This window comes from Marmota flaviventris, chromosome 12 (genome assembly GCF_047511675.1).
Source record: "Marmota flaviventris isolate mMarFla1 chromosome 12, mMarFla1.hap1, whole genome shotgun sequence".
Lineage (NCBI taxonomy): Eukaryota > Metazoa > Chordata > Mammalia > Rodentia > Sciuridae > Marmota > Marmota flaviventris.
Window position 1 is genome coordinate 97,553,115 of NC_092509.1, and position 13,863 is coordinate 97,566,977.

The following is a 13,863-nucleotide window of genomic DNA, read 5'->3' on the forward strand; positions in this document are numbered from 1 at the left end:
TCATCTCACGCCAGTCGGAATGGCAATCATCAAGAATACAGGCAATAATAAATGTTTGCAAGGATATGGGGGGAAAGGTATATTCATACATTGCTGGTGGGACTGCAAATTGGTACAACCACTATGGAAAGCAGTATGGAGATTCCTCAGAAAACTTGGAATGGAACCACCCTGATATCCCACTCCTCGGTTTATATGAAAGGACATTAAATCAGCATACTACAGTAATACAGCCACATCAATGTTTATAGCAGCTCAATTCACAATAGCTGAACAATGGAACCAAACTAGGTGTCCTTCAACAGATGAATGGACAAAGAAAATGTGGTATATATATTCAATGGACTATTACTCAGCTTTAAAGAAGAATGAACATATGGCATTTGCCAGTAAATGGAGTTGAAGAATATCATGCTAAGCAAAATACACTAATCCCAAAAAACCAAAGGCCGAATGTTTTCTCTAATATGTGAGTTCTAATTCCCAATATGGGGGGGGAGGGCATTAGAGAAGAATAGAGTTACCTTAGATTAGGTAGAGGAAAGTGAAGGGAGGTAAGGTGAGGAGAGTGGAGATAAGAACAGTAGTAGAACAAAACAGACATTATATGTATGTATATATGAGACTGCATGACCAATGTGATTCTACAACATGTACACTCAGAAAAATGAGAAATTATATCCCATCTATGTATGATATATCAAAGTGCATAAGTGTATTCTACTGTCAAGTATAACTAATTAAAACAAATTTAAAAACTAAATTAAAAAAAAAGAAAAGAAATACTACTCTAAAGGCATTCCCAAATTTGTGGAACCATGAAGCTCTTTTACTCTTGGAACATGTATGAAAGACCCTTGTATCTCATGAGAAAATACAGACTTCAGTAAATGCTAGTGAAATAATGTCTAAAGGTCTTACTAAAGACTCTCAGAACAGTTAGAATACCTAAGAGAATTATATCAATGACTAAGAAACAAATTCTTCTACCACTCTCAATGTGGTATAGCAGCTCAATTCTCAAGTTGGAAGTACAAATTGGCTCTAAATTTTTGAGCCAATTCTCAAGTTGGAAGTATAAATTGGCTCTAAATTTTTGAAAAGCTATTTGGCAAAAAACAGCCAAATTTTAAACATGGATATGTTCTTTGCTCCATTATCTGACTTTTGGGATTCTGCCCTATAGAAAATAACTAGACTAATGCATAAAAGTATATTCATAAGGATATCAAAACCAGCAGTTTTTACAATGGAAAAAAACAAAACAACCTAAATATCCAGCAATATTAAGTAAATTAAAATATTCAAATAACAGAACACTAGGTAGTATTAACAAATGATAATCCCTATTTATTAACAGAGAAAGACATCTAAGAATAAAATAAAAATGAGATCCCATGCATGTAAAATTTCCTATTTATGAATGCCCACAAATTTTCTGGAAAGATTCTTATTTAAAATGTTAACATTTCACACCCATGAAGATGTTTATGATCAAAAAGCAGAAAATAACAAGTATTGGCATGAATGTGCAGAAATTTTAACATCTATTAAAATTTTATAACCCTTATCAATGATGAAATGTGACACGGTTAAAGGTACTATGAAAAACTGCATGGGTAGTTTCTAAAAAATTAAAAAGAATTTCCATCTGATCCAGCAACACATTTTGGTGTGTGTACACACACACACACACACACACAAAAAAAAAAAAAAAACCCTGAAAGCAAGGACTCAAACAGATATCTGTTCAAAGCAATATCATTCACAATAATAAAAAGGGAAAAACCCAAACATCCAAGAACAGATAAACGGATAAACAAAATGGGGTTTATACATATGACAGAATATTAATCAACCTTAAAAAGGAAGAAAATTCTGATATATGCTACAAGGATAAACCCTGAACACATTATGTTAAGTGAAAAAGCTATATAAAAAAGAACAAATATTGTATAATTCCACTTATATTAAGTACCACACATATACTGTCACAGAGACAGAAAATAGAACAGTGCTTGCCAAAGGTTGTGGAAGGAGGAAGAGAGAGAGATTGTTTAACGGACAATATGAGAAGATGAAAAATTCTAAAGATAGTGGTAGTTGCAGGACTGAATGTGTATTATATGTCTCTGAACTGAGCACTGAAACAGTTAAAATGATAAATTTTATATATGTTTTGCTACAATAAAATAAAATGTTAACATTATTTATCTCTAGGTGCAGAGATTACTGATGATTTTTTATTTTCAAATATAGTTTTCCATATTGACTGGTTTCTTCCTCGTATGCCTACCCTCCTCAGTTTTAACTCAATAAATTATCTTTGCAATTACAAAATGTTCTAGAAGCAAAACCATTCCCTCACTTGAGGCCATCCTGTGAGTTTAAGGCTTTTGCATAATCCAGCATCTCATCATTGGTAGTCCTACAGAACAAATTAGTCAACAGTAGTACTGAGGGCACTGAAGGGTATCTCCATCACTTCAAAAGGTTTACTGAAAAAGGTAAGGGAAGGCGGGGAGTGGGGTAATGAGAGGAGGGAATGGAGAAATTATATTCCATGCTTTTATAATTAATGATAAAATGAATCCTAACATTATGTATAGCTAAAAAAATCTAAAAATGCCAGGGGGCTAGCTACTGTGCTCAGTACTGGAACACACACATTAACTCTGATACTTTCATGAGAGCTTCAGGAGGCCATGAAATATCTATTAAAATTTTATAGATAAGGGAATGTGAAAGAAATGTGAAGATTATGTTAATGATACTCAGATATGAACGTGATATACCATTAAAAAACATGATGATACTATTAAAAGCAGTTGCAAAGCAGTAGTATCTGCATTCATTTTTTAAATAAAGATGTATGGGTGTGGTTTTATGTATATATTAGAAAAATAGGCACCAAAATGTTTAATGGTAATTGTCTCTGAACTGAATGATCAGGGAGAATTTGTACTTCTTGAATGAGTGATCATGTATTCCTTTATTATTAAGATAAAGGGGCTGGGGGTATAGCTCAGTGGTAGTGTGCTTGCCTAGCATGAATGAGGTGTTGGGTTCGATCCTTAGCACCACACAAAAACAAATAAAATAAAGGTATTGTGTCCATCCAAACACACACACAAAAAAAAAAAATTAAAAAGAGAAAAAGATGTATACTGTTATAGATCAAAAGGCATTACTTTACGTATTAAGCTACTACCTTATCATAAATTCCTCCAACTTCTTATGAAATCAAATCATAATGTAGGTCACTACCAAAAATTCATATACAATCACCATGTAGAATTCCACTTACATTCCATCTTTTCTTTTTTTCCTTTCTTTCCTTTAGAAGAAGTAGATGAACGAGATGATGCAACAGACTGGGCTCCAGATGAATGCTGGGAAGTAACTTCAACAGAGGAAAGATCATAGGCAGACTTTCTGCTACGATGGTCCTCCTGAGTGCCTATATTGCTGCCACCAATACTGTCAAAGAAAAAGTAACAGAAAAAATATGAGATCTGAGGGAGGCCACGAATTCTTCTTCAAAGCAGCTCTAAGACTATTGAATAGACACCTATGGGGAAAGCTCACCCTCTTTTTTTTTTTTTTTTTAATATTTTTTTAGTTGTAGATGGACACAATACCTTTATTTTGTTTACTTTTATGTGGTGCTGGGGATCGAACCCAGGCCTCACGCATGCTAGGAGAGCGCTCTACCACTGAGCCACAACCCTGGCCCAAGCTCACCCTCTTAAGTTAAAAAAAGTATGAACAAGAAAGTTATTTTGAAATTAAATAGTGGCAGACATATCCAAGGAATATTGTGAGAATTTGATCCTTTTATCAATCTTGTGATAAATGAATGTGCAGAAATGGAAACTAGTGAGCAACACAACAATACTAGAATTTTTTTGTAATACAAGGAAATAGGATCATCCTGTTAGAAGCCTGGAAATAAGTATTATAAAAATGGCTGTTAAGCAGAGAAATCCATGTCCACTCTCCAAAAGAAGTATTTTATTATGATGTAAAAATAAGGTTATGTACTGTTTGTTAAGAAAACTTTTTATAATCATCAAAAAAAATGAAAAAGAAAAGAAAAACTGAAGATATTCAAAACTCTACTTAATCACTAGAATTGAACTACAATAAAAAATGGCTTCCACTTCACTTTTTTTTTTCATTATTATCCTAAGCCAGATTGCTCCCCATGATTCAATTTGAGAAAAACCTGAGATGAGTTTACTGAAGTCAAAATGTACAATTTTATAAGTCATAACTACTTGCCCTCTGATAATATGATAAGAGAATAATTTAATGTGTTCTATTTCAACCTGGAAATAAAATACATCAAATCATGTCAATTGGTAACATTAAATGTCACAGTCCTTTAAAAGTTTTTATTTAAAAATTAATCTTTTGGGGCTGGGATTGTAGCTCAGTGGTAGAGCGCTTGCCTAGCACGGGCGGGACCCAGGTTCGATCCTCAGCACCACGTAAAAATAAAGGCATTGTGTTGTGTCCATCTACACCTAAAGAAAGTAAATAAATATTTTTTTTAAAAATTAATCTTTTATTTATTTATTTATTTTTACTCATTGATAGACCTTTAATTTACATGATAACAAAATTAAGGAGAAAATTCTTTCCAGCAAAGTCTCTATTCACATACAGTTATTTAATCTCTGTACTTCAGATTCCTCTCTAAAATAGGGAAACTAACAATAATACTTACTATATCAGGCTATTATAAAAATGAGTTAACAAAGTTAATGTCCTCAATTCTCCCAGTATCTTGGGCATTAAGAGCTCGATAATTACCAGATATTATAATCAGTTCAAACTTTTCCAAAGCTTTACAAAATTTTATATATTATCCCAGGTTTTAAAAAAATTACTCTTACATACGGATCATGAAGTATCTATATGATGTCCCTCAATTCTACCATAGAAAACCATTTCTTAAGCTTCTTCTATTAGTATACCACAAAACAGTTTCTCAGTACTATCCTCTACTGAGATTTGATAACCTAAACTTGGTTTACTATACATCAGGCCCTGTTTTAATACTTTGTATTTCACTGAATCCTCGTAACAACTCTGTGAGGCAGGCAGGTACTATTATTTTCTATTTTAACAAGAAGGAATTTGAGAAATAGAAATATTAAGTAATATGATCAAATAAATACAAGCAATTAATAATCCAGAGAGTCAATATTTAAACCTAGGCAGTCTGAATACAGATATAGAGTACACAAAATTCCACTATACTACATAGATTCTATATTTATCTTTCAAAAAGCAAAATTTGACCAATATTCAGATCAAAGTTCTCATTTGTATATTTTTTTCACCCTTCAGACTTTATTTGATATTGTCATACTTAGGCTCAAGAGATGATTTTTTTTCTGTCAAAGTCCCACTCCCTGGAGAGGAAACAAAATCATCTTCATAAGAAACACTGCTTAGAGGGGTTGTAGTGACATTCAAAGGCCGCGATGCTGATGTTCCTCTATCTAATCTGTCTTCAAACCCTGTCAAAAGTAATAATTGATGCATAAAAATCAAAATTTAAAAATTCTAAGCAAAGTATTTCATGACATAGAGATTAATAATATGGATTTAGGGACAGTTTAGTTTGCTTTTACTAAAGCTTCTTTTCCATTTAATTTTTTTTTACCTAATAATTACATTTTTATTAAGAAAATTTTCAAACATACATAATAAATTAGCATAATGGAACCAATGTTTGGGAGTGCAAATATATAGCCAGATTACTATTCAAAATCTGACTACTATTAAAATTCATTTTGATAAACAGTAATAAAGTTGTTTTCATCTCAGAAATGTTACCACATTGCCCCTCTGAACTCTTGACCACTATATTCCAAGGATTCACAAGTTACTATATATAGAAAACATTTTTATTCAAGTATGTAAATATAACCACAGAAAACCAAGTATATACTTGAATATATGCCAAGTCTCTACCATCATCTATGAATTTCTCTAAACTAGATCCACAAATTCCACAAATATCAGATATTGTTTTATGACAATTAAAAAACAGAATATTAAATATTCTAGTGTATTAAATATTAAGTATTCTAGTTTAAATATTAAATATTCTAGTTGAAGTTTGCAGATAATTTAACAGACAATAAGATGGATTATAAATCTCCATTATCCTTGTAATAAACAATGTAATAATGTAATAAACAATGAAGAATGTGTACTTAAGTATATTATCTTGTATAAAAATTATGAAATAATTTAAAAAACACAAAGATGGTACAAGTCCTTCATATTTTTCTCACCTTTTCCATATAACTGATATGATTTGGTAAAAATATTAATGACACTATGTGGACTTCCCTTTGCTAATTCTTCCCATGGTCCTTTGCTTTGTGTACTACCTATGTGTCCCAAAAGTGGCAAGAATTTCTCAGCTTCCTTCTGAAACTCTTTGATGGGTTCATAAGTATTTCTTTCTCCAGCACAAAATTCCTTTTCTTTTAAGATTTCTGCCACCTTTAAAAGGGGCCGTCCATCCCGGACTCCCTCCTCTTCAGAAAAACTACCCTCACTAAGAAGAGGCCCTTCACTGACTGAGTCTGTGCTGGAACAAAGAGACATTTTGGCTTTTTCTTGAGAACAGGTTTGCAGATCAGGGATAGGAGAGTCAGTCTGCCTCTTACACAACTGTGCCAGCAGCCCTCCTGGTTTGGGATCAGCGGATCTTATTCTGAAGCTTGATATGGCACTCTGAGGTCGTATCATCTCAGGAAGCTTTTTAAATTCACTAAGGTTGCCTACACCAGGAAGATCATCATCAAAAGTTGTATGAGATACACAGGTTCCTAGCATCTTTTGAATTCGGGCAGAAAAAACATCTTCGGTATCCTCTTTCACAGGTGGACTTTGAGCCTTTGTCCAAGGTCCATCTTCTTGAGGTGCTTGCTGCACTTCACACTCAGTGTTCCACACTGACCCATAGTTAATGTTGGCCCCAGCCAATTTCTTGGCTTCACTTTCAATCCTGCTAGACAAAGAAGCAGCTGTTGCTTTCAAAGCTTCAATACGATCCAGTTTACTCTTATACTGGCTGGCACTAGGTTTTAACAAGGCATCTGGATGAGCAGCTGGTGAGGTCAGATATGGTTGAGGTGTAAAACTTAATGGTCCTGAAGTCATATTATGATTCTTCCTGGCTGGTAACATAGACTCAAAATCCTTATGCAAAATTCCTACATGTTCTAGATTTAAGAGATGGGAAAGTAAATTTCCAGCTGTTCCAACAAGAGGTTGTGGTTGGGAGTTATGAATCCGTGGGCTCAATCTGTCAGGCTGCATCCATGTAGGTTCTATCAAGTCTCTTCTGGAAATCAGAGTCACAATATGTTAGTTAACACAGCAACTAATAACTAAACTACCTTTTTGTTGTTGTTGCAGTGCTGGGGATCAAACCCATGGCTTCATGTATGCTAGGCAAGCCCTCTGTCATACAGCTACACCCCCAGTCCAAACCACCATTTTAAAAGAAGTTTTGGGTTTTTTTCTGATTATAAGAGTAGGGCATACTGGTGGAAAAAAAAGTAGAAAGTACAAAAAAGTTAAAGATCACTCACAGCTAACTAAACAAAGAGTCACTATAAATAGTTCATTTAGATTTATATCCTTCCAAACATTTTTCTATGTGCATGTTGTGTTTTGGCTGGTATTATTTGCACACACAAAAAATGAAATTTCACCATCCATACTGTTTTGCAATCTTAGTTGTATTTTTCAACTAAGATACCACTTTTTAAAAATTATTTATTAAAGAGAAGGCATTAAAATCTTGAAAATGAATTTCTTTACATCCCTGGCTCTATCTTATCCTTTGAAAATGTTATACAAAAGAGAAATGCTTAAGAGTGCTAAATATTAATGTAGACATTATATAGATTATTCCAATCAATAAACATTTACTAAAAGCTGACTACTGATGTTTAACATTGTGCTTACAAAAAAAATGAGATGATTACAACCAACTTCTAAAAAATTAATGAACATCAAGGAACTAAATGAAAAACTGTGAGTTCCAATAATAAATATACAATATAGGGTCAGGTGTCCATAAAGTCCAGAAACAGAAGAAAGATATCCTAACCAACATAATATGCATCCACCTATGTTTCCAGGCTATACACGCTCCCTGTATATTAAGGGAAACTACAGAGAAATTAAAGATGAATGTCAACTGTTAAGAAGATTTTGTTTAAGAGTCTTGTAGTTTACTTTTGAATGATGATAATAAGACATACTTATCAAATTTGCAGAAGACAGAAAACCTGGAAGCATGGCCTCCTCAACAAATGATCAAACTACTATTCAAAGTTATTTGTAAAGGCTGCAAATTTAGACTAAACTAATATGGAGAAATGTGCACTTCCACAGTTGGACTAAAAAACATCTGGAAGAGGGTAACCAAGGTAATATCAACCAAGGTGATAAAGAAATGGAAATCATGTCAAGCAGGTTCTGGTGGGAAGTTACAGCAGTTTTGCATACTCAAGGGCTGTCAATAAGAACTGAATGAAGGAATATTATAGCACAGATTTTATGCTATCATATATAAAGTATTATAAATGCAAAATGTGAAGTTATTAGTGTCTAAGCTAAGCTGCTAACAACAGGAATACAAAGGCGGCTATAATACAAAAGACATCAATGAATAAAAATCCAAGAGTTTAAAATTAAAATTTTTATTCATTGATGTCTTTTGCATTATAACCGCCTTTGTATTCCTGTTGTTAGCAACTTAGCTTAGACACTAATAACTTAGCTTAGACACTAATAATTTCACTAATGCCAGTTTTATGGTGATATACTGATTGTGGAGGAAAAAAGGAAAACAAAAATGAATATATTTAATCCAGTTAAGAATTAATCCTGGCTGGAGAGGTGGCTGCGTTGGTGGAGTGCTGGCCTAGAATGCACAAAGTTCTGGGTTCAATCCTAAGCACCACATATAATAAGTAATGAAATAAATATCTAAAATAATAATAATAATAATTAATCCTTATTCTGGGATCTCAAGACATAACAAGGATGACAGACTAATAAATGAACAGCTAAAATTACAGATGTCATAAGTACTAAGATAAAGACAAAGTTCAGTAAGATAAAGATAAGGGAGCAAGTAGTTCTGCTAGACAAGGAAAGTAACTTTTGAACTGGTTCTTCCAGGTGTTCAATCTCAGGTATATAACCTGGTAGAAGCAAATTAGCAAACAAAAATGATGGCACATAAAGAGCAATGAAAATAAATGACATAATTTTAAGTATATAATAAATTCACTTTAACCATGAAGATAAATTTAAGCAATTAATAGGAATGAAGAAGCTCAGAAATGGATAGTGCAGAAGTGGAGGCAATAGGTTAAGACACTATAGGTTGAAGAAGTCTGGTATTAAAAGAAAAAAGAAACAAGAGGCAAATTTATAAACATGTATTGAAACAACACAGAGTACCTCATAAATATGTACAATAGACTTAACCTGTTTAGAATTAGAGAATGAAACTTAGAAAAAGGCAAAAATTGAAGATATGTATATCTGAAAACTGAAGAGGATCACCACCCAATTGTATTTACATTTTAAAAAATGTTTAAACCTTCAACAAATCATCTCAATCATTTCACTTATTAGGAGGCAGTATGGAGAGTAGTTAAAAGCACAGGCTTCTGGAGTCAGATTGCCTAGGTTCAAATCTATCCCCACCACTACTGTTTTAACAACTTGGAGAAAGTTAATTCAACTATAGTAGCCTCAATTACCTCTTCTGTAAAATAGGAACAACAGTGCCTAACACAAGGAATTATAAGGATTAAATAGTATACCAAAGTACTTAGATCACTGCCTAAAAGCTAAGAAACAATGTTAGCTATTTTATCAGTATTATTCTTCTCTAGGGTGAGGGGAAAGACGACCATGTACTAACCCCAAATTGGAAAGTGATTTGATTTCTATTTTGCAATGTTAAAGAATTTCAAAAATCTTTCTCTTCCCAAAATAGATCTCATTACTAAGTATAATTTATATCCATGTAATCTTTCACCGTGATTTATCCAGCAGATTTTTATTATTTGTTTGGTTCAGAGAAGAGTGCTTCCAACTGCAGGAAGAATCGACATTAATACTGGATTGAAGAACAGGCAAAATTTGAATAACTAAGAATAGGGCATAAAGTAAGTACAGCTATACAGCATGCTTAGAAGATATTATTAGAAATAAACCTATCTATGGGGCTGGGGTTGTGGCTTAGCAGTAGAGCACTCGCTTAGTATGTGTGAGGCCCTCGGTTTGATCCTCAGCACAACATATAAATAAATAAACATATTGTGTCCAACTACAGATAAAAAATAAAAGAAAGAAAGAAAGAAATCTCTCTATGTTCTCTTCCTCATAAAGGTCGGTCAGCAAAGTTCATTGATCACAGACCACCTACACTAAACTCCATAAAATGAAATTTTATCCTCCTCTTTTTACCTTGCAAGGGGCTGTGGGGGTTCTGATAGAGACATGTCACTACTGGAAGATGCACTTGGGGGACGTTCCTGTACTTTATTTTCTTTGTCAGATTCTCCAGATGGCTGATACCCTGGTCTGACCTAGAAAAAAAAAACAACGATATCACATTTATCTGACTTCTGACTTCTATCACAAGGAATTATTCAGAGAGCTCATAAGATAAACAGAGTGTTTTTCTTCCTCAAAAATAATTCACATTTAGTTTGCCTTTAAAATAACCATTATGATTAACAACAAAACATTTAAAATCCAACAAGAACACCTAATCCTAGCTGCCTAGTGTTAGGAAGAAGTAATATCCTTTATAAATCTCAGTTTTTTCACCTGATAAATAGAAATAAGGTAGTACCTACCCTTCTCATGGTTGTGAGAATTTACTGAGTTTAAGCCTATAAGTAAAGCCTTTCAAAAAGTATGAGATACATAGTACATACTTATTATTCCTTATTTTTAGCACACTAAACTAGAATAGTCTCTAATTTCAGCACAGATTACAAAACTAAGTATGTCCTAACATAATCTATATACTGAGTATTTGTTTGGTACTACAATGAAAACTAGGCAGGAATATAATAGCAAAGACAAAAGGAATCAATGTTGATTGACTGTTGAAATCAATATTGGAAACTCTTAATTCAGCTATTATTTTCTACCATATTTTTCATTACTCTTCATATGGAATAAATTTCATGAAAGGTCATGACTATTTTAAATATTATCTAAGCATATGTCTGAATACTAGTAATGGTGAATAATTTTTGAATAGTACAATATGGCAAATAAGCTTTTCCTAAGCACGACTTACTCCTTTTTGTATTTCTTACTACTATTACCTGAGTTTCCTGTGTAACATGTTGATGAGCTGGCTCTTCCAGCAAGGTCTTTTCTAGTAGCAATTTGGAGTAAGTTTCCTGTAGCCTTCTAGCTGCTGATGGATCAGGAGGCACATTTTTTGCTTTAGTAAAAGCTTCTTTCTGTTTCCGGTAGAGTTCCTGTAATCGTTTATTCTTCTGTTCAGTAGCCTCCTTTTGAGCCTTCTTCTCTTCGTTTTGCTTCCTCTTCCTTTCTTCCTGCTGTTTAACAATGTACTGTCGTACCTCATCAGTGTCATAATGGCGCTTTTTGGAAATAACAGGGGGCTCTTCGTTGGCTGTTATTTTGTCAGGTTTTCTTTTCACTGGGCTATGACTCCGAGGAACCTGGACAGGTGCTGATGCCTTCTGATTCTGTAACTCTCCAGTTTCTGGCCTAGAGGTCTGAGCTGTAGATTCTAGCTGTAAGTCATCAAGAATGCCACGGATTTCAACAGGTAAAAAGTCCTTATTTAAGGCAGTACTTTCCTCCTGTTTATTTTCTGGAAGAGATGGAGCTAACTTCTTTATATTATTTTCAGACCGAGCTCTACTTCTTGAACGTTCTGAGCTTCGTGGAAGAGGTCTCTGTGAAGCATCCAACCTGGGATCAGATTCTGCTCTTCCAATATGACCCCCTACAACATATGAACTGTTAGTGATATGTTAAAATTCTATATTCATTCCTAAGATTCATTGCACTAAGAAGAAAATTAAGGAATTTAACTTTATCTCAAGTTCAAAATATCCTATAATCTTCTAAAGAACATTATAAAAGGTCTGGGGTTGTGGCTCAGTGGCAGAGCACTTGCTTAGTATGTGTGAGACACTGGATTCGATCCTTAGCACTGGATACAAAAATAAGCAAATAAAATAAAGGCATGCTGCCCATCTATAACTACACACACACACACACACACACACACACACACACACACAAAATAAAATAAAAAAGAAAGAAAAAAAACATAATAAAACCTTCCCTTTTTAATAGTAAAAGAATTTCAATCTTCAGAAAAACTATACTTCCTTGGGTCTTTTTCTTTTTTAATGCCTTTTTAAAAATTTCTAGAAAAAGAACAGATCTTACAGTTAATGTGAACATTAAACATTACTATTTCTTTCTTACATGCATATTTAATATGATCACTTCTCTGCTTTAAAAAGTTATTTAAAAATCAATAATCCGTGCTGGAGTTGTAGTTTAGTATTAGAGCACTCGCCTATAGGCTCTGGGCTTGATCCCTAGCACACAAAAACAACAAAAATCAATTATATTTTTAGTATAAAGTATCCTAATTAGAACCAAGGAAATTGAAAATATTTTAAGAATCTTTTAAAGAATAATAGTTTCTTACAGCTTTGCGAAGATCATATACCAAATCCAATAATAAAGGCACCAAAAATACTGATTTTATTGAAGATCCTACAACACCGACCCCTTTCATAATTACATGAAATAGGACCATATGTAGATAAGTTTATCAGAGATTTCTGAAAGTTTAATTTACATTCTTCTTGGTACAGAAAATATTAAAACTAGCCTCATATATCATATTCACATTTTAGTAATCTCTGTAAAACAAACTTTTATTTTTGAGATGGAGGTTTCACTAGGTTGCCTAAACTAGTCTCAAACTCTCAATCCTCCCACTTCAAGCTCCCAAATAGCTGGTATTACAGTTGTGTGCCATCACACCCAGTTATGGCTTAATTTTAGATTGAGAATTTATTGGCAACATAGATGAAAGCGAGGAGGAAAAAATACAATGTATATTGACTTCTATATACCAAATTATAGCTGTGATGTCATTTCTTACTAAATCCTGCAGAAACTCAATTAAGGCAAATTTTGCTACTGTAAAGGAAATCTGGTTGTAGGTCTTTATCTTTTATTTATCAAAATTAGCATTATTCATTTCAAATATCATTTAAGATACTTCAAAAAGTGAAAAGTAGGGCTGGGGTTGTGGCTCAGTGGTGGAATGCTCGTCTATCATGCATGAGGTGCTGGGTTCGATCCTCAGCACCACATAAAAATAAAATAAAGATATGGTGTCCATCTAAAACTAAACATTTTTTTTAAGTGAAAAGTAATAGAATTGAGGGCCAAATGTAAAAGATCTGGTACTTATATCCAAAATATGCCACCAACTATACAACCCTGAGAAAAATTAATTTTCTTTCAGAGCCAGTTTCCTAAACTATATTTAAAAAACAAGCAATGGTGAGGTACTAAACAACTCAGTGAGACCCTGTCTCTAAATAAAATACAAAAAATAGGGCTGGGGATGCGGCTCAGTGGTCAAGTATCCTGAGTTCAATCCCTAGTATCAAAAAAATAAAAAATAAAAAAACAAACAAAAAACCCAACTTTGTAAATGTTTGTTTATACACATTGGAAAAGACAGGCTGGATTTCATTCTCTTAAGGTCCCTAG

At 33.3% G+C, this 13,863-nt stretch overlaps 1 protein-coding gene and 1 pseudogene across 5 annotated transcripts in view; one reads left to right on the forward strand and one right to left on the reverse strand.

Annotated features, from left to right (window-relative positions):
• The window catches only part of Cep350 (centrosomal protein 350), a 161,979-nt gene that overhangs the window by 96,724 nt on the left and 51,392 nt on the right, over nucleotides 1-13,863 (reverse strand). For all 5 annotated transcript variants that reach the window (XM_034636357.2, XM_071600263.1, XM_071600266.1 and 2 more), the window contains 5 exons: nucleotides 11,406-12,061; nucleotides 10,531-10,652; nucleotides 6,315-7,375; nucleotides 5,381-5,531; nucleotides 3,308-3,480 (listed from right to left, as the gene is read on the reverse strand). In XM_034636357.2, coding sequence (XP_034492248.1) covers nucleotides 3,308-3,480; nucleotides 5,381-5,531; nucleotides 6,315-7,375; nucleotides 10,531-10,652; nucleotides 11,406-12,061 — 2,163 coding nt within the window. The remainder of the gene's footprint in view (nucleotides 1-3,307; nucleotides 3,481-5,380; nucleotides 5,532-6,314; nucleotides 7,376-10,530; nucleotides 10,653-11,405; nucleotides 12,062-13,863) is intronic.
• LOC114092308 (small nuclear ribonucleoprotein G pseudogene) lies at nucleotides 3,765-3,955 on the forward strand (annotated as a pseudogene).